The following is a 24,999-nucleotide window of genomic DNA, read 5'->3' as shown; positions in this document are numbered from 1 at the left end:
CATTCATTAACATATTCATTTAACAAATCTTTCACTCTTATATCTATTTTTTAGATAATGTTTTACTTGACATTTTTGTTGAGGTTTTATGCTGATTTTACATTGATTTTACATTGATTTATTGATCATGTTCAAGCATCCACATCAATCATCTCTGAATCACAAAAATACACCAAATTATTCACTGTAATATGAGACAAGAATACACAGCTACAATCAAATCTGTATCTTCACTACAGTAAATACATTTAGAAACATTTAGAGTTTATTAAAGGGTAATTTTAGCAGATCACTGTTCTTCATGCTTTCATGATGAATTTAGCATTAGCATCTACCTTGTGTGATTCATGTGTTGGTGTGTGTTGTTATTGAGTGTTGATCATGTTGAGAATCTTCAGTTTGCTGTGTCAGGAAAATTCTATGAATGTCCTATAGAAGACATATAATCAATTAATAAAAATACTTTTTTGTTTTAGTGCAAGTACAAACTTGTTTTTCATTTGCATTTCAAATAATAAATTACAATAAATATCCCATCAAAAGGCTTGACAAGTGCATTTTTCTGTCCTGTGTTTTTCCTATTGAAACAGGAAGTTTGTGTGGAACATGGAATAAAAGCCACAAAACTTGCTTAAAATGTTTTAAATAGATGAATCATTTAGTGCCTGGAATCTTCTGTTTAGATCATTCGATCACTAAAATAATAAATTAACTGTATTTAGCTCTGACCACCGAGCTCTGTTGTAGTATGTGTGTGAGATCACATGTTTGTGTGTTATACTCACAGGAAGCAGGTACTGTGATGATCCTTCTATTAGATCCTGCAGAAAGGGATGCTGGGAAAGTGTGGAGAAATCAACCTTTTCCTCACCCTTAAACCCCAACTCCTTAAACACCTTCAGCAGCTCCTGAACACACGACAACACATTAAATACAGTCCTGTAGAGACTCAGGATCATCTGCTGATCTACAGAAACACAGATTATGTTGCTCTGCTTCAAAACTGAGTGAAAAACATTCCAGTGAACATCTACTGGACACACAAAGATTTAACAAAATAGCTCTAAATTTATAAGACTATTATGAGAGTGACTAACACATGCACATTGTTGGTTATGGTTATAACTGTTAGCTATGTTTATGCATTTGTTAAGTATTTTTGCCATCTTGCTTGCTATTTTAAATCGAAAAGTTTCTCATTTGTTTATAGTTTGAATTAAAATAGTTCATATGAAATGGGGTTTGAGATGGGCTGATGGATCTTTATAGGTTTGGATCAGAGCTGTTCTATTCTACCTCTCTGAATTCATCTCTGCTCCTGCGGTTCGGCTGGAATCGGTTCAGATGTGAAGAGACGTGATCGTCTCCACGACTCAGGACTCTGAGCACATCATCAACTGACACGCCCACTTCATCAAGCTCCTCCCCTCTCTCCTCCTCTTCATCAGGCTCCTCCCCTCTCCCCTCCTCTTCATCAGCCTCGACTCCAGCGCCCTCCATATACGGCACAGACTACAGCAGGAACAGTGGTTTGAACCAATACTAGAGTAAATAATGGATTATTTTTGCACAATACAGTAATGAAAAGTAGAAAACAATAAGCATTTACATTTAATCATTTAGCAGACCCTTTTATCCAAAGCGATTTACTTAACATTTTCTTTCTTTTGACTTTGGTGTAAAATATGACCCCAACAAGCTCTTGACAGGTTTTGTGAAATTCACCAACAAATTCCTCAGCTCAGAAGAGTGTTAACTGTGTCATACTGTGTTTGCGTTTGTACAGTTATCTTTGTGAGGATCAGTTTGGAGTTTCACCATCAGAGTGAGAACAAAGTGAGTAAAGTGAGGATGTTTTGGCCAGTTCTCACTGTCTGGCGCCCCTTTAAAGGGCTGCTTGAGGGTTAAGACTTTGTTTTAGGGTTAAAGGTGCAGTCTGTAAGAATGACAGCTAGTGGTCGAAATAGGCACTGCAGGAGGACACGCAACAGAAACGAGTGCAATTGACAATGAAAGCCGAGGATTCTTACACACTGTGAGTTGATGAGTTAATTTATAATATGCTCGTTTTAATATGCTATCGTTCATAGAGATTTTTAGATGGATATCGAGGCTTTTTAGGTTGGGTAGAATCTGCGATATCTGACCCGGTTTGTTTGCTGGCTGCAATACGCTGTGTTTCCTACCAACTGGCATCCCGGGGTGTCGAAATACTATTGGGTGAACTGACAGTGGGCGAGATCACACAGACCAAAACAAAAATAGACAATCCAACACAGAAAGCACATTTCAAAGTAAAATAATTTGCTGTAGAAGTGTTTTTCAGAGAAACGAATATGTGAACACAGGATGTTTCCTAAATATCCGCAAACAAATTATGGTATCTTAAAAAAGTGAAAAAGTTACATACAGCACCTTTAAAGTTAGAATTAGGTTAGGCAATTAGTTGTGATAATTAAGGTTAGATGTGTGTGTGTACCTGTGTGAGTGGGCCGGTGTGTTTGTAGTGCAGTGTGTGTCCGATCACGAGGCCCAGCGCTCTGATAAAGCCCTGAGCCGGTTCAGGATGGCAGCAGAAATACAGCAGCAAGCTCAGATAGTCCAGCATCAGCGGAGAAGAGTGTGAGCTCGCAAACAGACTGAAGAAAAACTACACACATAAAGAAAAACATATGCATGTTCATAAACTGATTACTGTATATGTTTAGAACACCTCAAAGAGTCTCAAATTATAAACCAATGTTAATGCATTTATTGTATTCAGTGATGTTTTACTCAAAGAATTAAAGAGGTCAAATCATGAGGAATCAGCTTTCAGAACTGTTGTGTTAGAAATGAACAGCTGAAGTCAATCTGAGAGGCAGATTAATGCTGATTGTTTTGTGAATTTTTCAAAATGTAAAAAAAAAAAACATTAAAAGCAATAATATGACCCCCTTTAAAGTTGACAAAACCCTTCACGTTGCATTACCTTCTTAAGGTTGGCTAGTCTGTCGTAGGGCAGAGGTTCGGTTGGGTCATCCGGGACAGGAAGATCTCTTTCACTGGGAAACCACAATTCAACCTGATCATAGAACAAAACAGATGATAAACTGAACTGATAAACACATACAACTGTAGCACAATAATATATTTGAGGTTTGCTACAATTGATTTTAATTGTAGAAGTAGCATGCAATTGGAATAAAAATGTTGTTAAAGTGATTGTACAACTGTTGACCGTTGCTGTGATGTTCTGTGAAATGTGCATGAGCGTCATAGACCTGTGTGTATTGTTCTTGTGTGATGAGTCCAGTTCCTGCAGTGTCGACGGCTCTGAAGCGCTGGAGGGTTTTTAACAGCTCAATCTGAGAGGGAAACGGCCACGGCAGAGCAGCGCTGAGCAGGAACTGACGCCAGTCCAACATCTCAGAGTCCTGAGCTAATACACACACCAGCTCATCAACCTACACACACACAATAGCACATACACCATCAAAAGGACTTGTCTGTAAGGCATCGTTTCATTTGACACAATTCGTTTTTTGTCAATTATGTCTTAACGTCGATGATCTCAAAATTGTGTTTTCTTCATGTATTGTCTTTAGTTTAAAGCTCTACCAAACTAATTTTTTATGTATTTACTTTAATTTATAATTTCAGCTAAAAATATTGTTAATATTGGTTACTATAATTTGACATTTAACATTATACTCAGATCAGAATTTATAGTCTAAATTTATAGATTGCTTGACAAGCAGTTTTTTTTCTGTTTGGACTCATTTCCTATTAAAGCAGGAAGTTGAGGAGAAAAAGGTAAAAAAATAAGGCCTTGTCTACAATGAGGAAGACACCAGAGCCCATCTACGGAGAGCCTTGTAGTTCCACTGGGGGCGATCGCCCATGAGTGCAAAATGAATGGGAGTCTATGGGGCTGGATGGCTAAATTTGTCTCTTTCACCCGATTGACGTTGAGAAATCTCAGATTTTATTGCAGGTTTTGCAAGTTCAACATGGGTTATAGGTCGAAGGTTGAATGAACGAGTACTTATGTCCTTTCGATTTCTTACAGGTTGAGTTGTTGTTGCCCATAACACACTAGCATTCTGCTAATGAAGATTAGCAGCACTGCACTGATTGGTCAGTGAAGGACTGATTACGACCAGAGATCCCGCTTGATGGCATCGTGTCATCCGAAGCGGGACCAGAAACAAACAAAACAAAAACTCTTCTAGCACGTGTATTTACCTGTGTCAGCTGTGTTGTCGATGCCTCGAGAGAAAAGAAAGTGCAGAGCACCAAAGTGACTGAAGGATTGCCGTAAAGCAGTTTTTTATTATTATTATTATTATTATTATTATTATTATAACAACATTTCAGTCTTTCCAGTTCACATTTGTTATAATAGTAACAATACAATATATGTTAAAGGTTGAAAGAAAGAAGAAAGAGAAAAAATAAATTAAAATAAAAAATAAATAAATAATCAAGTTACCAATAAATAAAAATACATTTTGTGACAGATTTGTATCCCATGACTAGTGACATATTATCCATTAAACATTTCTGAATGAATGTTCATTATTGATATGCATTTCTTGTTTGTAATTAATTTAAGAGACTTAAAATAAAAATCCACCTCTATCAAAAACAACTTAAATGATGGTGAAGAATTCTGGAATTTACATTTATGGATATGAAACTTGCCTAACAAAATTGCCGTAAAGCAGTATCTCTGGTCGTATGATGTATATGACGTCATTGACATTTTAAAAGACTTTTTAAAGCAAATAAGTGACTCTAAAAAATCGAACACCCAGCAATGTGTAATTTCTTTGCATCTCCTTTTGAATACAACATTCAAATTACTAGACAAAAAATTATATCCTGAGAAAAGTGGATTTTGAGGCGTATAGCTCCATAGACCTCCATTCAATCTGCACTCGTGCTGTGAGCGCCCTCATATGGAGCCAGAGTGGAACTGCAACCAGTTCAGAAGCCGGAAGTTTACTGAGTGAAACAAACTTCTCGAGACATTCTTCTTCAGACATTTTCTGAAGACACTCTCAAAATGAATAAATTCCCGCCACTTCCCTCTTAAAGCAACACCAAAGCACTTTTGCTGTCGTAAATAATTTAGCCTACCGCAGCCTACCGTCGCACGCGCGCTATTTGTTTATCGAGCACCGACTTTGGAAGATGTCCCCAGACAAGGTAGAGTATGTTTGCATGATTTTATGAAAGTATGATGTATTGCAACATCAGAAACAAAGAAAAACAAAATAATGACATTGCTTGCTATTTTTTTGCTAATGTAACGCTTGCCATAAAGCAAGTCAAATTTGTAGTTTCTTATGTCTCATTCGAACTACAAATCCACTACCCGATCTGGCAGACTGGCACAGTGCGGTTATAGCTGATAGAGGGTCGCAAAGCGAGTGCAGAAGTGCTGTTCACCTTGTTACGAGTTGATGAACCACTGAAACGATTTTAGAAACATTATTTTAAGGTACAAAAGAATCTTTGGTGTTGGTTTAAAGTCACCATGACATTAAAATGGACATTTCTTATTTTTTATGGAATATTGCACTGTTCATTATAAATGATGTATGTGCACATCATTATTTTTAAATTCATGTTCCCTTTATTCATATAATCTTTAATCAAAATATCTTCCTCTCCATCTTGCATCATCATCTCTTTTCTTCTCTGATGATCTGTTCACTGGTGTGAGGGCGGGACAACCTGTCACTCACATGAGATCCACCAATAGCAAACCACAACAATCCAATCGATTCCAGACGAATAAAATTAAGTCCCGCCCTAAAAAAAATTCTAGTTGGAGGGGCTGTTTATACTTGGATATAAGTCACATTAGGGAACAAAAGACACAACTTCTGTTTCATGTGGACTTTAAGCAAAGGTTTGTTGGGAAAGAAAATTATGTATGAGTGTTTGCAACCAAAGACACACGATAAACCATAATTTGCTCTGCTCGTCAGAGACGGAGGTGTTTGAGTGAAGATGTACCTGTGAGGGAGTGATATGCATCCAGGGCTCAGGTAGGACATCACTACCCATATGAAAAGTTAGTTCATGCAGAACTTCAGTCAACTCATTACCACACAGCAGACCTAAACACACAACACAATAAAGTTACTAACTTCAACCGAAACATGTTCGCTTAGTTCTGTTTAACTCTCAATCTGTTCATTCAGTTTAGCACACAATTTTAAAGGAATTGTTCAATCAAAAAACAATCCCTTGTATGTTTGACTTCTGTGTAGTAACTGTCTGACCTGTCGGGGCGGTCTTGCTCAGCTGAGCGCAGAGGACGTGCAGCTGTTGGACTGTGAGAGTGCTGTTTTTGGGCTTTTCCAGGGATCTGCGCAGAGCGGATGCTGGACTCGCCACCACACGTGTGTCTCCATCCACGCAGAAGTCAGCGCTCTGCAGCACGAGCTCATGATGGATCTGAACTGCATTCTCAATGTGCTTCTGCACAAACTCTGTCAGCCGGTCGATACTGGAAACACATGCAAACATATCTACAGTATCAATTTAAAAAAAAAAAATTTAATGGAACAGAAGAAAATATATTTAAAGTATTAAAAACACCCTACTGGTCAAAAGTTTGTAATTATAATAATAAAATACAATTTTAATGTTTTTAAAATAAGTCTGGCTTCATTTGATCAAAAATACAGTAAAACATAAATATAGTGAAATATTTCTACAATTTCTATTTCACATGATCCTTCAGAAATCATTCTAATATGCTGATTTGATGCTCAGGAAATGTTTCTTATTATGAAGGATCATGTGACTGAAGACTGAAGCAATGGCTGCTTAAATTACATTTTAATTTAAATTGAAATAAAATGTCAATATTACTAACATTAATATTGTGATAAAAAGCACAATATTTTTGATTAAATAAATGAAGACTCGGCGAGCATAAGAGACTTCTTGCAAAAACATAAAAAAAAATTTTACAAAAAAATTTTATTTCAAACTTTTGGCCTATAGTGTATAGCTTAAGAATATTTAAAATATTCAAAATAAGTTGACTAAGAATTTATATTGCAAAACAAGATTTTATACATCATGGTATTTGTTGTACAGAATTAAGTTTATGCTAATCTTAATAAAATAAAATAAAATGAAAATCATTTGCACAGTTAATTTATTTAGCTAAATTAAAATTTTTTGCATATATTGTGGTTTTGGGAGTGACATACGACCCATTTATTTGAGATATTCAGTCATTTATAAGTCATCATTCATCTCTGCAGCTAAATGGATTAATTCTCCTCCTCTCCTGATCTGCCATCCTCCTCCTCTCACCTGTTCATCTCAGACAGAAAGCAAGCTCCCAGCAACTCCTCCATGTTCCTGTAGACCTGCTCCGCTCTCTGCTGCAAACTGCTCACGTTTCTCAGCGCATGAGCCTTCACCAGATCCAAACGCAGCTTCACCGCATGTTCTGCACACAAACACAGCACATTCTTACTGTTTACACATCGCATGAACACACAGACATCCTGAAGCTCTGTACTGTTGATATACACAGTGATATGAAAAGCACAACAGGCACCAAGAGACAATGTCAGCCAATAGCTCACGGCGTACCTTCACGCTTCAGGGCGGCTGTGAACTCCAGTTTGATTCTCATCCTCTCTGCCTTCCTCTTGATCTCCTCAGGGTTCTTCACCACTGTGGGCTGAGGACTGGGCTCCGGAGGAGGGGTGGGATCACCTAAAACAACACACACCCTTCATGTCAACACACACCAGCGCTGAAACTCATACATATGATGGAGTGGAGGGTCTTCACTTTTCTTTTTCCCTGCTTTCTTCTTGTCCGTAGCTGAGTTTGAAGTCTGCGATGTCTGTCTCTCTATTGGCTTCTGTTCTTCATCACCTTCCTCTTCTCGCTGCTGCGTTTCTGCCAACACCTGACACACAGTTGTGTGCAAACACACGTGAAGAAGACAGATGTGCCGACACAGGAGTATATCATCATTTCATAACTCAAAGCTTATCCAAACAGAATCTTGAGTAGGAACTATCGTTTTTGTTAAATAAATTATGAAACGTCTAAACATGGACAAAAAGATAAAAGAATCAACATTATAATGAAACGTTAATGAAAAACGTCTCTGCTCACCATGGCTGAATTTATTTGATCAAAAATACAGTAAAACAGTAATGTTGTGAAATATTTATAATTTATTCCTGTGATCAAAGCTGAATTTTCAGCATCATTACTCCAGTCTTCAGTGTCACATGATCCTTCAGAAATCAGTCTAATATGATGATTTGATACTCAAGAAAATTTTCTGATTATTATCATTGTTGGAAAAGTTGTGCTGCTTAATATTTTTGTGGAAACCATGATGCATTCTGATGATCAGAAAGTTCAAAAGAACAGCATTTATTTGAAATAGAATTTTATTTTGTAACAATGTAAATGTCAATGTCATTTTTGATCAATCTTTGAGGAATAAAGTATTTATTTCTTTTAAAAATATTCTTACTGACCCCAGACTGTTAAACAGTAGTGTTTATAAACAATTTATTCAAATTAGTAACCAACATTATAGAAATTACTAAATTGAAAATTGCTGTTTTTCTGTTTTTAATGTGATTATAAATTCTTTGATGCATTTTCTTTCTTCTCAGTTACAGCATATCGTATGTATAAACAAATGTACACAGTATTAAACAATTTTTTTTAAAAAGTCGATGCCAGACCATTAATCTTTTAGATTTAGTGGATTTCCAGGCTAAAATATTTTCAGATTTTTTAATTGATTTGAGTCAAAACTGTATACAAAGACACTGCCTACTTGAACATGATGTAGTTCAGAGCAGTATTTCTTGCCTTAACTGAAAGATGCTGCAAGTTTTTTTTTACATAAACTAATTGCATTTGTCTGTCAGAAGATGTAAATCAGTAATGGCAAATATGGCCCATATTTTTAAGCTCAACAGCAAAAAGATGATTATATATTTCTAATACCCAACACACCATGGTCCTGACGGCAGTGAGTGCGGTCTGGAAGAACTCCTGCAGGAGTTTCTCATCGGGATGATGCAGAATCTCAGAAGTGGGAGATCTGCAGGAAACCAATGGAAACCTGACAGCACAAACACATCCAGTTATTCAACAAACATGCTGATTTTTAAACACACCAAAAGACAAACATTTTAAGCACACATACACTTTAATTTTCTTCTTGTCCTCCATTTCACAGTCTTTTTCTTCAGCAATCTTTCCAGGTTTTTCTAACAGCGCAGGGCCAGGGCTGAAATAAAAATGCATAATATTTTAACATACAAAACATCAGGTCTCTCACTGTGGTCCCCTCGTCTTTCTAAATATCTTTACTGTAAAAAACAAATGTCTGTATTCAGAATTAAATACTATATAACATTTACTACACAGTATACACTACTGTATATTGCAAAGACAAGAAATATTCAGTAATTTTATTGATTTAACTGCACTGGCACTATAGGACGAAAACTGAATTGCGCTGGATATGCACTGTTATTGAACTAATTTGAATCAACATTGAACTGACTTGAACTGAGTCTTCTGTAGAGCCGCTTTACAGCTGAACTGAACTCGATTATTAACTGATGAACTTTGCAACAATGATAATTATTAAACTCAATTGAAGCTAAATTGAGTCGAATAATGACATTATTGACTTCTGTAGAGCTGCTTAACAGCTGAAACTGAATTTGTTTCATAATTAATTAATTTTACATTAACACTGCAAGTTGTTTCAAAGCAGCTTCACATTAATAAACAAGAAAATAACAAAGCGCTATTTAAATGAATGTGACTTGACCTTATCATGAAAATATTTAGCTCTACAAGTGGTGACCAGGTATCACCTCTGAAATAAAACTCTAGGCAGAACAATCAAAATGTTAAATAGGTTAATTTGTCACACTAGAAATTGAAGGTTAAAATAAAAGCGCACTCCATTTTTGGGACACAATATTCCACACACTATGCTTTGTTTTATACTGGACATGTTGGCAAATAGGTGAAAATTTGCATGCATACTGAGAAACTAGTATATATGCAATTCTGAACACAGCTAAAGTGGCGAGACAGACAGATGGATGACTGCAGGAGCTTGGCAGAAGATCTATAGTCCTGTAATGTCTGTGACATGATGATAAATCATGATGTGTAATGCTTCTTTTTACGTTTTTGACCCCTCTTGCTCGACATGCTTCTCTGCAGTGATGTCAAGCAATGGGACGCGAGTGAAGCCACGTGTGTATTCAGGAAACGCAGTTTTACACATCGCTGAATAGTAATCTCTCAGCAGACACAGGGAGTCTTGAAAGCGGCCCACTTCTATCTGTACACACACACACACACACACACACACACACACACACACACACACACACACACACACACACACACACACACACACACACAGACAGAACCATTAGACTTCAAACTCAGGCAGTTCTATGATGTGTTAGAGGAGTGTGTGTGTGTGTGTTACCTGCATTAATGCAGAATAATGGTTGATTAGTACAGCAGTGTGATCATCTAACCAGCCACCATCAATGACTCCTGCTCTCTCCTGCTCCGCCTCTTCCTTGCGTTTATCACAGATGTCCCACAGACGCTCACGCAAGTCCTGCACAAAATGAAAACACGCACTGATTAGATGTGAACTTTTTGCACTACTGCTTGTTGACTTTTTCATAAACTTTATATTGGTTTTTAACAATAAATATCACGTAACATCAAAACTACTTGAAAAACATGGAACATAGATAGGTTTAAATGAAACTCGCACAGAAAAATAAATAAATAAATATTTGAAAATGCATATCCTTGTTTTAATACTGCAAATAAATATACTGCAAATATCACACAAAACACATGATTTGTACATTGTGTTTTCTGTGCTGAAATCTAGCATGTCTTTGCCTGTGAAAATACAAGCTTGCAGAAACGTCTTTTTTTATGAGTTAAACTAGAAAAATTATTTTCTAACTCTAATTCTTAAATCAAGATACGTTGACTTGAGAAGCAAAATGACAAGATATTGGGTCTTCTGAAATATGTATCAAAATGAAGTGATTTCATACTCAATACGAGAAAGCAAATCTGTCAATAGGGTAAAAATTAAATGTAATTCAAAGTGAAAACATCTTTGTTTTTCTTCTCTTGTTTTAAGCATAAAGTCTTTATATCTGATGTCATTTTTCTTTTCAAATAAATGTATCTTGATTTAAGAATGTTTAGATATTTTTACTGGAAAACAAGACAAAAAATACTGAGGAAGAAAAGAATTTTTTGCAGTTCATGAGTGTGTCTCACATCCAGTCTTTGATGGAGCTCTCCTTTGGTCTCCTCGTCCTCTCTGATGTTGTCAGGAACGCTGTTATAATCGTGCTGCCATGCGCTTACAAACTCCTGCTTCAGATCCGGCTTCTGTAGGTACTGCCTAAAGTCCTCCCTGAAACACAAACACACATCCGTCATACACTCACACACACATTCACATGCCCTCACATCACACACACAGGCGAGCGCTGTTCTCTCACCAGATGTTGTAGAGGTGGTGAATGATGAGCTCGCGTTCACCGCGGAGGTTCTGCATCACTGTTTTGACGTTAGTCTCATATGAATTAACGACGGTCTCCCAGTACGGAACAAGATACTTTGGGATCTCCTGCAAAAAGATGAACATATTAAGAAAAACACAAAAACTGACATGATATAAATGGATCATATAATACTTTTTTGTGCCAAAAACCATTTCAGTTTAGTTTTTCAAAACCATTTTATGAATTTCCTATATTCAATTTCTGTTTAAAATAAATGTTGTCTTTCTGAACCTTCTATTCATCAAAAATCCTGAAATAAATGTATCATGATTTCTTCAAATAAATTAAGCAGCAGCACCACTGTTTTCAACATTGATAATAATCAGAAATATTTCTCGAGTAGCAAATATTGGAATGATTTCTGAAGGATCATGTGACACTGAAGACTGGAGTAATGATGCTGAAAATTCAGCTTTGCATCAGAGGAATAAATTACATTTTAAAATATTTAAAATACTGTTTTACTGTATTTTTTTTTACCAAATAAATGCAGCTTTGGTGAGCATAAGAGACTTCTTTCAAAAAAATGTTTTTAAATATCTTACTGACTCCAAAACAGAATTTTTAACAGTATTGTATATTTTAAACAGTACTGTATATTTTGAACAGTATTGTATATTTGTTTAATATCACAAAATATGTGTTATTTTTCTAGCTTAATTGGAATTCTCTTTTTGGAATGGGAAAGAAGTTTAGAGTTGATTTTGGTGGTGTGAACTTGTCTTTACAGTAGCATACAACTCTTTCAAGATATTATTGCCCTTATATTATAACTCCTTTAAGAGACTTTAACATAAATCTCATACCAACTTGAGTATCAAACTGATTAAAAAAAATAAACAAACTAGATAAGTGTAATGGCTCTGCATCTGCTCTTTAAAATCAAACAGACTCTTTGAATGTCATTTCTCCATGTTTAATTGAAGCATCTGCCAGTCTTCTGAGAGAAGGTGTGTTATGTGTGTGTATGTGCCTCGGGTAAGGGTTCCTCCACGTAGACCCTTCCAGCAGATTTTGGGGGCGCTGGTGAAGACTTCGCAGAGCAGGCACTCTCAGGACGGCTGTGTTCGAGTGAGGAGGACATTTTCCTGGAGTGACCCAGAGCTGCTTCTATGGGTCAGGGCAGAGAGCACACTTCACTAGAGATGCATTTACACAAGACATATAAGTGCAAATCAATAATGTAAGTTGTAGGTAGAAGAATGTCAGATTTTCCAACTTTCAAGTCTACAAAATGTTTGAACAAGTCTGTAACAATTAAAACTGAATTAATTACAGAAAATTGTAGAGAAGAGCAGAAGCTAAGCCCTATAAAGCATCATATTTGATATCGCAAATTGTAAAACTTTTAATCATCAACATGATCAAAACTTTGCAGAAAAGTGTTGCACACAATCTACTACAGACCTTTTGTCATCTGATTGATTGTTTATACTTTTTAGCAAGTAAAATGCCTTTTAGTATAATTGTAAAAACAACCCCCCTTAAGGTCATGGTTCAAGGTTATCTTTACTGATTTTTTTCAAGCAAATGTAAGAATAATTTTTATATGTTTGGTTTACTTGATTATCCATACATCATGTTTTAGAAAAGTCATGTAAAAATGTGAATATCAAATATGATCCATCAGGCTTTTCTCTTAATCATCATTGTATTGCATTGAATTTTTTTACCCACAATAAAAACTACAGAACTTTGATCATAAAACTAAGCATTTAAACACTTAAATATACTTAAATATTATTTAAATAATCTTACTAAGACATGTTATTGGGAGATGTGGAGTGACAGCTGATATTTATATGCATTTTATGTAAGTAGCCTGCTATACTGCTATATAGATCTCTTTCTATATAGAAACACATTTTATAGAAACTTTTTATATATATAACATTTTATTTTGCAGTCTGAAGCAAATCAATGTACCTTTTTCAACAGAGTCCAGAGTGTCCATCAGAACCATCTCCACGTTTTTGAAGAGAGTTTCCTCATCTACATCTGCTGTGATTTTTACAAGAATATTCTGCCGATCACCAAACCATTTCTCCAGTTTTGGCCATGTGTCATGGAACCCACTAATTCTATTAAAGAAACCATAGAAGACTATATTATAATTTTGAGCTTTAAAAAACATTTTTTTCTCCATAAAATGAACCTTTTTCGGGTGAAATAGCATTCAATGAACACACTTGATTTTATCCATCAGGATTTGCCAGGCTCATGAACTAGTTCTGAAAACTGGTGAACCATATGTATAGTTTGGGCTTTACAAAATCAAGCTTGTATTTTTCCAACTGTAATTGTGTCTATATATGATGTCCCATGTACTGAAAACAACCCCTGTTTTCACACACCTGTGCTGTATCTGGTTCGTCCCCAGGCTTTTGTCATCAGACAAGGATGCCGGACCTTGTGTGTCCAGATCTGTCACACTCGTCTTTTCATCTGGAGCATCACTGCTTTCTCTCTCCTGCCCTCTGCTCTCCTCATCTACTAATTAGTGAAGATAGCACAGCTTATTCCATACTAAAAACAACAATGCCTGTCATGTTGCTAAGAGTAACTGAATAGTTAATAATATCTGGCATTTCAATCTGCATAAACTCACCATCCTGGTGAGCGGCTCGCTCCAGAACCTGCTCATCTGAAACATCTAACAGCAGCACGACGTCCAGTGCAGGGGATGGAGGACTTGGATCTTTAGGAGTGTTTGTGGATAAGCTGCTTTGTGCTTTCGTCTCGGTCTCATCCGGTTCTGTAACGTTCAGAGCTTTCTCCAGCATCTGAGCCTGACTGATGTCCACTGGGAACCCGTCAAGAATCCAGCCACTATCAGCAGGGATGTTCCTGAACAACACAGCAGGAGGGAATCAAACTGGTTTTAAAAGAACTAGACTATCTACAGTACAAGTCAAGTCGAGTCAAATTTATCTATCTAGCACTTTTCATAAAATACATTACTTCAAAGCAGATTTTCAGAAAATGGTGATGTTAGTGTTTATAAAATCTTAAAGGCCATTCACACCAAGAACAATAACTATAAAGATAACTAAAACGATAACTATATTAGGGTCCAATTCCATTCAGTTTATTATAAGCATGCGCTGCAGTTTTGCCCTCTGCCGCTTTAAATGCTCGAGCTCTTTAAAGTTGGAAGGATTCTGACTAGTTGTCATAGTATTTATCGTTCATCAGCTGGATAAAAATCATTCTGAAAGTGATTCTAACGATAGTGTTTCTCTGTGCCTTTATCATTATAGTTGTGGTGTAGACTGCTATTCTTTTATATTTAGAATGATTTGTAGAACTACATCTTTATCGTTCAAGGTGTAGCCTTTGGTGTGACTGTGAACGAGCCTCATGCCTTATAGTTGCATTCAGCATATTAAAGCTGGGAGATTTACATTTTACGACGATACAAGCAACCAAGACATTGAGATTTGCTATATAGCATAATCACCCTACACGAGAACAGTGTTATATATGTGGATGAAGTTGGACTGACTTTTGTATCTAACTTTATATATAGAACTGTACAATAATATAGTTACATTTTCCAGCGATATAACAATCTAGCAGTTCAGATTTACTATGTACAGTAGGTATAGCACATCCTGGTTAGACGCGTTCCTGAGTCAACATATTTTGTTGATCATGGAACAACATTCCTGTCCGAAAATGTAGTCCTAACCCTATCCATAACTTATCCCTAAATTCAGAGAGGAATGATAGTGAATAACACTGATATAGAAGCAACCAGGGTTTGGTTGTAAGCCTAAACTTGACAAAAACTGTAAACTTCACTCAAATCTGATTGGAAAGTTGTTCCAGGATCAACAAAGATATTGATCCAGGAACATGTTTCACTTGGTGAAATCAGGTTCTGCATAAACACTTATAGTAGTTGTATAATTCATTATTAATTTGTTAATTAATTCACCAAAGGAAATGAAAAAACTAAGTTAGATGATAATCCTGAAGTCACCACGATGATCACATGACCAGCTGAACAATACTCAATTTATATCAGTTAGCCCCCTAATACGGGACATTTGAAATGCTTGCAGAATAAATAGCCCCCAAAAAACTATTTGAATCAGAATTCTGGGATTAACGAGTCAGAATCAAATATTCCAGAGAGTGTTGTGTAGTAATGTAATACAGAGAAAACTAAAAAAAATACTTTAACTTGTGCAAAAAAACAAAATGTGAAATCAGAAAATAAGCATTAGAGCTCTTTACCTGATAGCGTCCACTATGATGTCGACCAGAAGTTGATCAGGAACAGCTTTGCCTGTCCTGAGAGCCTTCTCTACCGCTGCACCACACTGCGCTCGCAACGACCACTGCACAACACAGCATTGTGCATCATGAACCATATCAAAGAGCTTAATGCTGATAAAATACAGAGAGTTTATGTGGCTTTGTGTGTGCTTTTACTTTTTCTTTATCTTCTTCTTGTTCGTGAAGTCCAGATATCTCATGAGGCTGCGGTCCTGATGCAAGACATACGGAAGAGTCAGTCACTACTGGAACTTGAGTGAGCATTTCCATAGTATGCATGTCACTCTTTTTAAACCTTACTTTTATTGGGTTTTAGGGTTTGGTATAGAGCATTTATAGAGAACCCTATAACTAATACACAGTTAAATTAATGGAAAAAAAGGAAATAAATTTACATGATACATACAAGAATATTATAAATTAATAATTTATTCCTGTGATAAAAGCAGAATTTTCAGCATCATTACTCCAGTCTTCAGTGTCACATGATCCTTCAGAAATCATTCTAATTATGTAGATTTGCTGTTCATGCTATCAGTGTTGAAAACAGTTGGGCTGCTTCAAATTTCTGTGGAAACCGTGCTAAGAAAAAATCCAGGACTCTTTGATGAAGGCTGTGTTCGAAATCACCCCCTATACCCTCATTCACTATTCCCTACATTACTACTAATATAGACCACAGCAATATAGCGCTTTGGAAAATGGATGGATGGAAGATTCAGCTGTGGCGACATCTTCTGGTGTACATTGGTTGTACACTCATTATTGCAGTGCATTATGGGATTGAATGAGTACACTCAATAACATCCACTATGGTTTCAGACACCACTACAAATGGCTGTCCCCTCAAATGGTGCCCTATTTACGGGGATGGGGGCGATTTCAGACAGCAGAAAAGAAAGAGAAAGTATCTTTTGTAACATGATATGTCCTTACTGTCACTTTTGATCAACTAAATGCATCCTTGATGAATAAAAGTATTATTTTCTTTCTCCAAAGAAAATCTTGCTGACCCTAAACTTTTGAATGGTAGTGTAAATAACGTCACAGTTTTAAAAGTTATCTAATATTCTCACAAACCTGATTCTAGAGGAGAGGATGTCTCCTCCTCTTCATCTCTCTGAGGCTGCTCTATACCTTCCGTCGGAGAACCATTTCTCTCCAGGTTCTTCTGAGCATGGCAAACACATGATCAGCACCAACACGGGACAAAACAGTGTAAATAATGTAGTAAATAAAAAGTTTGAACAGACAACAGTACAGTAAAATACATCACAAACTGTTCTAATAAAGGTTTTGCTGAAAACTATGATAAGTTCTGTTGGGTTTCCACCTCAAGAAACGAACATAATACTAAGAGTGTTTACTGACCTGTGACACTTTTTGGCTTTCACTCACAGCCTGTTTTTCCTTCTGATAGTCTGATAGAGCATCCTGGATCAAAGTGTTGGCGGAGAGCACATGGATGCCAAGAACTGATTCCCAGAGATTAACAAATAGCAAGTCAGGAAATTTAGTTAATACAGTCCTGATGTATCATACCACTTTTCCTTCCAGTACAGCTCTTACTATGATGAAGCATCAACTCCTACCGTTGCTGATCCTGGTGAGGCAGGAGGTTTTGCCTGAGTGGGTTTTTCCCAGCATGCACGCTCTGATGGTGAAACGGGGAAACGGAGGTGTAGTGCTGGCACTGGGCCGGACTACCATGCTCTGTAGACGACTCAACACATGATCCAGAATATCATTATTCACTGGTGAGGCTTGACTCTCGCCCTCTTCATTCAAAACCCACTCGCCCATCATGGCCTGAAGTGAACAGACAGAAAGATACACATACATAATACTTGCACTGACACGTAAATGAGTCCATCCCTCGACTGTTATTTCATAGGAAACAAATACATGGTTTTCAAGAGAATGAATGGTCAGTTGATATGAACTCAAAATACTCTTAACATACTGTCCTTACCACATACTCGTTGTAGTCTTGATTATTGAGTATATGGAGCTTCTCCAGCTCAATGATCTGTTCTGGCGTGGGGTCAGTAGGGGTGGGCTGCACACTGGCCACTTCATACAGCGGCTTACCACTGAAAAACAGCTCCATCCACTCCTGCATCAGCTTCACTGGTATCAGACTGAGAGAGAGTGAATGGCCATTTTACCTTTTTTATACCATTTTTCTAACATACCATAATATTTCCTTACACACACTACCGTTTAAAAGTCTGGGGTCAGTAAGAATTTTTATTATTATTATTATTTAGCAAGGATGCATTTGATGATCAAAAGTAAAACATGTAAGCATACGTATTTTCAACATTAAAAATAATAAGGAAAGGATCTTGAGCAGAAAATTAGCATGATTTCTGAAGGATCATGTGACACTGTAGATTGGAGTAATGATGCTGAAAATTCAGCTTTGCATCACAGGAATAAATTAAATTTTAAATATATTCATATAGAAAACAATCATTTTAATTTGAAAAAATATTTCACAATATTACTGTTTTTACTATATTTATAATAAAAAAAACAGCCTTGGTGAGCATAAGAGACTTCTTTCAAAAAAAAAAAAAAAACAGAACTTTTATACAGTAGTGTCTATATTACAAATTTATTTTTATTATAATGCACTAATGAGTTATGTTACATAGCACACTGAACTCTTTTTTATTTCAAATAGCAAGAATTTCCATCATATGAGCTTTTTAAACTCCATGACTGCTGTTTAGTAGAGTGATCAGGGACATAAGTACTTGGATGTAAGAAGCCGATATTCTCCAGCTTTTGTCGCCAGATCGACAATCTGTCCCAGAATTCTTCTGCAGATGTCGATGTGCTTGTGATGGCGAGCCTGAACGCGCCCGGCGACTAGCTGTTTGTGTATCTCATGCTCAATCCTGATCTGCTCACTGCGCTCCAGACGTTCCTGTTGGGCGAGAACCTGGACGGCAGCAGTGATGGGACAATCATGATCAAAACCTCTCAAAAACCTTTTGTTTTTGTTTGTGCATATGTGTATGTATATTCTCTCACAGCTTCTCTATCCAAGGCCTCTTGGAAGTCTCGAAGGCGGCGTTCCTGGTATTGTCTCTCTTGGAAGATCCGGTTTTGTCGAAGTACCTCTTTCTGCTGTTTTATTTGCATCAGCTGCACGGCGATCCTCTTCTCCTGCTGCGTCTGACGCATCAAACGACTGACCATCTGTTCCTCTCGCACTGCCTCCTGCAGACAAATATCATCGCAAGAACCAGATATGATCAAGATGCACTGCTGGCAAAAAGTTTGACACTTTATTGACATTCATATATTTTTAAGCAAGACTCAAAATACTAAACACATTTTGCAATATGCTAGTATTGCATTCCTAAAACAGCTGATGTTTAACTCTGTAAATCCTGACTTGAATTAACAATCGAAAAATCTATTTCTTTTTATGGAACAGTTTATTGAACCTTTAGACACACAAAAAAACATCAAAAAAAAAAAAAGTTTCCATGAGTTTTTTGAGTATCATTTTTGATGCATCAGGCTTTTATGGCTCATATAGTATGATATAGTGAGAATAATGAGCTCAAAAAACACCTCAAATTTATTCAGAGGACCAAACTGAGCAAAAATAGCAAAAAACAGTTGCTGATATTTATATCAACAAAAAGGTAAGATGGAATGCTGATAGCTTGTAATGTAAATTAATGGGATCTTTACAACAGTATAGCAGATACTTACAGTACATAAACTGCATATAAATATTGAAGATGATGTTTCAATGCCTAGTTTTATGACTAAAGCTCTGTAGTTTTTATTATGGAGGGGGACATATAATGCAATGACTACTGAGAGATGATGAACAAATAAACGTTCCTCAAAAGCCTGATGGATCACATTTGACACTCAAATTTTAACATGATTTTTATAAAAAATGATGTGTGGATAATCAAGTAAACCGATGTTGCTTCAGTCCAGTAAGTGTTCATCTTGAAATGTTACTAAAAATATAAAAGTTTGCTTTATAAAGATTGTTAAAGATTTCACAGCAGCCGACACATGAAGAACCTGAGGGGGGATGTTTTTACAATTATACTAAAAGGCCTTTTGCTTGCTAAAAAAAATGTAAAATATCAATCAGACGACAGAAGGCATGTACTAGATTGCGTTCAACAGGCTATCCAGCAAAGTTTTGATCATGTTGATAATTTAGAGGCCTTAGAAATCATTTTATTTCTGGTTTTATAGTGTTGGAATAAGCAACGCCATTGGTCACCTGCTGAGCCTCATGAATGTGGAGTTGTTCCATCAGAGCACGTCGTCTCCTCATCTCTCTCTGTTCCCGAGCAGCGGCGTCTTCCTCCAGATGCTGACGGATGTTCTCGATGTACTCCTTGTTCCACTTCTCTTTGTCGCCTGTGCTCATTGGCTGGGTCACACGGCCACTGTAAATCCAGGTAAAGTTACATGTTACATCCCAGAGCTCACCTAATGAAGATAATATTTTCCTGTTTGGTGTGCACTTAGACGGTCAGTGAACGGTATAGCCTGCTGTGGGTAGCTTCTGTGTGTTTTTTTGTTTGATTGTGTTCCAGATTTTCCTCACTATGCAAACATACCCGAGTAAGGCTTCACCACCAGCTGGAGAAATCTTCTTCCGGTGCTTCTCAAACTGTTCGATCTCACGATGAACATGCTGAAAATCATACTTCATCTTAAAGGGTCACAATCAAACAATCAAATCTGGTCAAAACAATCTTTGACAATTCATTATGTTTTTCAATATGAACTGTTTTTATTCCAGTCTGTCACAATATCTGTGTAATCCCAAAATCAAAAAGAAACAAGAAATTCATTTATGGTAATTCTAATTATTGTAATAAAATATAATAAAAGAAATACAGCATTTACATGTATTTAAGCATCACAGTGCTGTACAGCAGGGTTATTTTAGTAATACTTATATACAAACAGTATATAGCTTTTATTTTTATACTCATTAGAAATTTTGCCTTTGGGCAACTTACTGAAAGAATTTTTTTAAAATTTTAAAATCTAATATTCATACTTTATTTTATTTCAACTTCATGTCAATTACCAAAAACAATTTTTAATAGTTTTAGTTCATAATAACAACTTTGGTGTACTATATTACAATAATGAGAACTTAGGGCTGTAAACGTGCATAATTATCATGAAAATAATGTCAAAAGTGCAGTTGTGTGTTGTTCACCTGAGCCTCTTGCTTTTTGCGAAACTGATGGTGTTTCTCAGAAGCTCTTGACGTGCGAGTGTGTGGAGGCTTCGGGATCTGGACTACAGCTGACTGAATCTGGATCAGAATCTCATTCTGTTTTCTGCGTGCCTGCCGGTGCTGACAAACAAATCATATTATCAGTTTCAGTCAACACTATTACAGGCTGATTAACACACCATTAAACAGTAAAAAATGTAGAAGTTTCAGGTTCATGCCTGTTTGATGCTACTGAATAATAGAGTTAAATGCTTATATTTATCACTGGGAATGTCAGCTGTTGTTTAGCACTAGAAAGGCAGACCTTTTCAATGTCCTTCAGCCTCCTCTCCTCCTGGCGTTTGAGCCGTTCCTCTTCCTTCAGGAGTTCAGTCATGACCGAGCGCTTGTACATGTCCTGCCCTCGTTTATGGAAGCGGTTTGCGATCTTCTGCATCTTCAGATCCGCCTCACGCTTCACCACAGTCTTCAAGCGCTGTGGGACAAACATGAGACTCTTTTCTTTGGTCCTAAGGTTGCAGTGTTGGTAAAGCTAATCTAAACATGAAACTAACCAGGCTACCAATTATTACAAGATGACATATGCAGCCTGCCACATTTACTACTTTTTATTAATATTTAGATGCAATTTTATCTAATATTTTATTAGAAAACACAGTTTTGTGAACAGCAAATCAGCATATTAGAATGATTTCTGAAGGTTCATGTGACACTGAAGACTGGAGTAATGATGATGAAAATTCAGCTTTGCATCACAAGAATAAATTACATTTTAAAATATATTCAAATACAATACAATTATTTAAAATTGTAATAATATTTCACATTTTGTTCTGTTTTTACTGTATTTAGTGAACATAATAGACTTCTTTCAAAAATCATACAGACCCCAAACTTCAGTAAAGTAACTGCACTTGTGACTTATTCACATGACACACTACTAATTTAAGTTTATGAATAATATGAATAAATATATCTAAATGATAAATAGTGACATTACCACCTTTCCACTGAGAAATTGTATTGTACAGAGCCAATCTGTGTACACAATTCATGTTAGGGATCTTTAATATATTTCAGGGCAATAAGTTGTGCCAAATAAACAGAAAAGTATGACCACCCCTGAGAGAGGAAGAAAGAAATGAATTGAAGATCACCTCAGTATAGATGCTGTTCTCTATGCGGTGCAGACGGGCCGTGGCCGCGGGCTGCATGACCTCCATGGCTGTGGCAGTGAGGCCTGATTTCTTCTTCTTCTGCAGAAGGATGTAGAGCTGGTAGAGCAGGTGTGTGGCCGCCCCCTGTCTGCCCTGCATCACTGCTTTGGCACTGCCCAGGTCAAAGGGCACGCCTAGCAGCTGCAGAGTGGGCTCTATACGAGTGAAGTTATTCAGCTTCGCATTCGCCGTGCTGTGGAATAACACAAATACTAATAATTAAGATATTTGCCTATCTATCTATCTAGGCAACATATGACCATCTTTCTGTCTGCATATCTATTTAGATTCAAGATTCAAATAGGTTCATTGGCATGGTGAAATCAATATTTACATTGCCAAAGGATTAATAACACTATACAATAAAAATAAATAAATAATGAATAAATTAATAAAAAATATATTTTTTACATGAAAATAAACATAGCAATTAAAATGTATAATCTTCTAATATTTATATCAGTGTCTCTAGGCGTATAGAGAGTGTGTTGGTAGCTCTGTCTCGCTGGAGCCTCTTTTGTCTGGCAGTCAGGTTTGAGCTAGCTGGGATTTCTCCTCGCTGCTGTGGGGAGTTTTCCATATTTGTTTTCCGATAGAAGTCTTTCTGGTGGGTTGTGAAATGGGGATAGAAAGTGTCCCTAATGTGTGTTTAATTTGAGCAGGATGTTGGAAAGTTCAGCTCTGTTTCCAGTGAGGACACAGTCGCTCTTCCTTTGGCAGCCAGGGCTGTCTGTGTGTGTGTGTGTGTGTGTGTGTGTCTGTCTATCTCTATGATCAGACTGTGTTCACTGAGTCTGTACATGCTCAGGAGTTTTCTCAGTTTAGCGTCGCTCAGTGTACTCAGGTATCTTGGCAATTCATATTTTCTGTTTAGGGCAGGACAGCACTCCAGTTTACTTTGTTTGGCTGTTGCGTCTGTCCAATGTTGTAGGTATTTTTCTTTTTGTGTTTTAATTATTTGGTTTGGTCTGGCTGGGTTTTTGTTGTCAGTTTGTGACGTCAGCTCTAAGACCAATCGGCTGAGGGCGTTTTTCTCTGGCTTCAGCTCTTGGTATGTCAGGGCTTTGTGATGGAGGGCCTGTTCATCGTTATTTTTTAAGTGGGCATGGAATTTAATGGCTCTTTAGTGAATTATTATTATAAGTGGGTATAATCCTAATTCTGCTCTGCATAATTATTTGGGGTTTTGCGCTGAACTCGAAGCAAGATTTTGCACAGCTTGCACAGATCCTGCATTGGGTCTTTGTCCCGTTTAGTGAACTCTGTGAGTGGCCCCAGACATTTTTAGCCATTTTTAGATTATTTTTAGCCAGACTCTGATTGAGATGTCAATTTTGATATTGTCTTAATAGCATAAAAAGCTCTCCGTATCTTGTCTCTCAATTTGTTAACAGCTCTCAATTTGTTCTATCTATGTCACACATGACAGTCTGTCTGTCTACCTTTCTGTCTATCTGTCTCTCCATCTATCTATCTATCTATCTATCTATCTATCTATCTATCTATCTATATATCTATCTATCTATCTATCTATCTATCTATCTATCAAAATAAAGCCCATTGCTTTTAGGTCATGTTATTATGGTATGAGCATCCATCCATAAAAGGATGGATACATATAAAAAATGTATACATTTCATAAAAGATAACTATTTTAATATATTTCTATCCACCCACCAATCACCTATTCAACAAATCAATCCATCCAGTCATACGTGTTATCTATCTATCTATCTATCTATCTATCTATCTATCTATCTATCCATCCATCAACATATCCATCAACACCTAACGTTAGGCTATTTATTCACCGAACCGGAAATAAACAGATAAAAATAAAAATACACATAAAAAGTACATAACATACAAACAAAAATATATAGGCCAGGCCTATGTCGATCCATCTAAAGTTCTACCTTTGTTTGGTGAACAGGTGGAAGTCCTCCTGCAGCTCATATCGGTTCAGGATCTCTCCTATCAAATAACCGTTTGCAAAATCCCTGGCGAAGGAATACGGCTCTGCAAAAGATTCATATGGCATAAAGAAAAAAAGGCGGAATTATTACTGATAGTTTAGCTGATAAAATTATAAATCAGGTCTTAATACACACGTTTAAGGACGGATCGTTAACTCGTTTGCTAACGGCTATGTTAGCGTTACTTCGTAACTTACCAACGACTTTTGACAGCTGGAGCTCTGAATTCAGCCACTGGCAGATTATGTCTGACATTCTGAGCGTTTAATTTTCTTAAGGAAATTCAATAATGTCTATATAACGTTATATATATATCGGTCTTGGGAATATCTTGACATCTGTGTAACGTTAGTTTATGGATGACATTGTTTTGGGGAGTGTCTCGTTTTTGCTTGGTGTTGCCACAGTAACCAAACTAAAATTCCCTGAATGGGATTCAGAGTGGAAATACCTTGTGACCGACACACACCTTTATTCGGTTCTGTCGTTATTTGAAACGCAATTATAAAATTATATATATTATTTAATTGCAATATATAAGCGTGTGTGTGTGTATATATATATATATATATATATATATATATATATATATATATATATATATATATATATATATATATATATATATATAAGTGTGT

General features: G+C 36.5%; 1 protein-coding gene across 1 annotated transcript; it reads right to left on the bottom strand.

The window, feature by feature from the left end:
• Positions 1-56: 56 nt before the first annotated feature.
• On the bottom strand, positions 57-24,616 carry spef2 (sperm flagellar 2; the record flags this gene model as incomplete). Its single annotated transcript, XM_084414261.1, has 36 exons — positions 57-429; positions 786-908; positions 1,297-1,512; positions 2,480-2,650; positions 2,972-3,064; positions 3,264-3,446; positions 6,010-6,113; positions 6,279-6,505; positions 7,327-7,465; positions 7,612-7,737; positions 7,816-7,936; positions 9,004-9,121; positions 9,206-9,289; positions 10,209-10,366; positions 10,520-10,657; positions 11,347-11,485; positions 11,574-11,701; positions 12,610-12,746; positions 13,563-13,717; positions 13,991-14,126; positions 14,245-14,483; positions 15,879-15,982; positions 16,059-16,132; positions 17,001-17,091; positions 17,301-17,395; positions 17,513-17,729; positions 17,893-18,061; positions 18,683-18,870; positions 18,963-19,151; positions 20,191-20,359; positions 20,534-20,610; positions 21,148-21,288; positions 21,473-21,643; positions 22,326-22,578; positions 24,302-24,404; positions 24,559-24,616. 36 exons carry the CDS (start codon positions 24,614-24,616, stop codon positions 346-348), a joined length of 5,118 nt encoding a protein of 1,705 aa, XP_084270387.1. The 3' UTR covers positions 57-345.
• Between the last annotated feature and the right edge of the window lie 383 nt (positions 24,617-24,999).

Source organism: Rutilus rutilus (genome assembly GCF_951802725.1).
Source record: "Rutilus rutilus genome assembly, chromosome: 7".
Classification (NCBI taxonomy): Eukaryota; Metazoa; Chordata; class Actinopteri; order Cypriniformes; family Leuciscidae; genus Rutilus; species Rutilus rutilus.
Note: the sequence above shows the minus strand (reverse complement) of the source record. Positions and strands in the feature narration are given on the sequence as shown.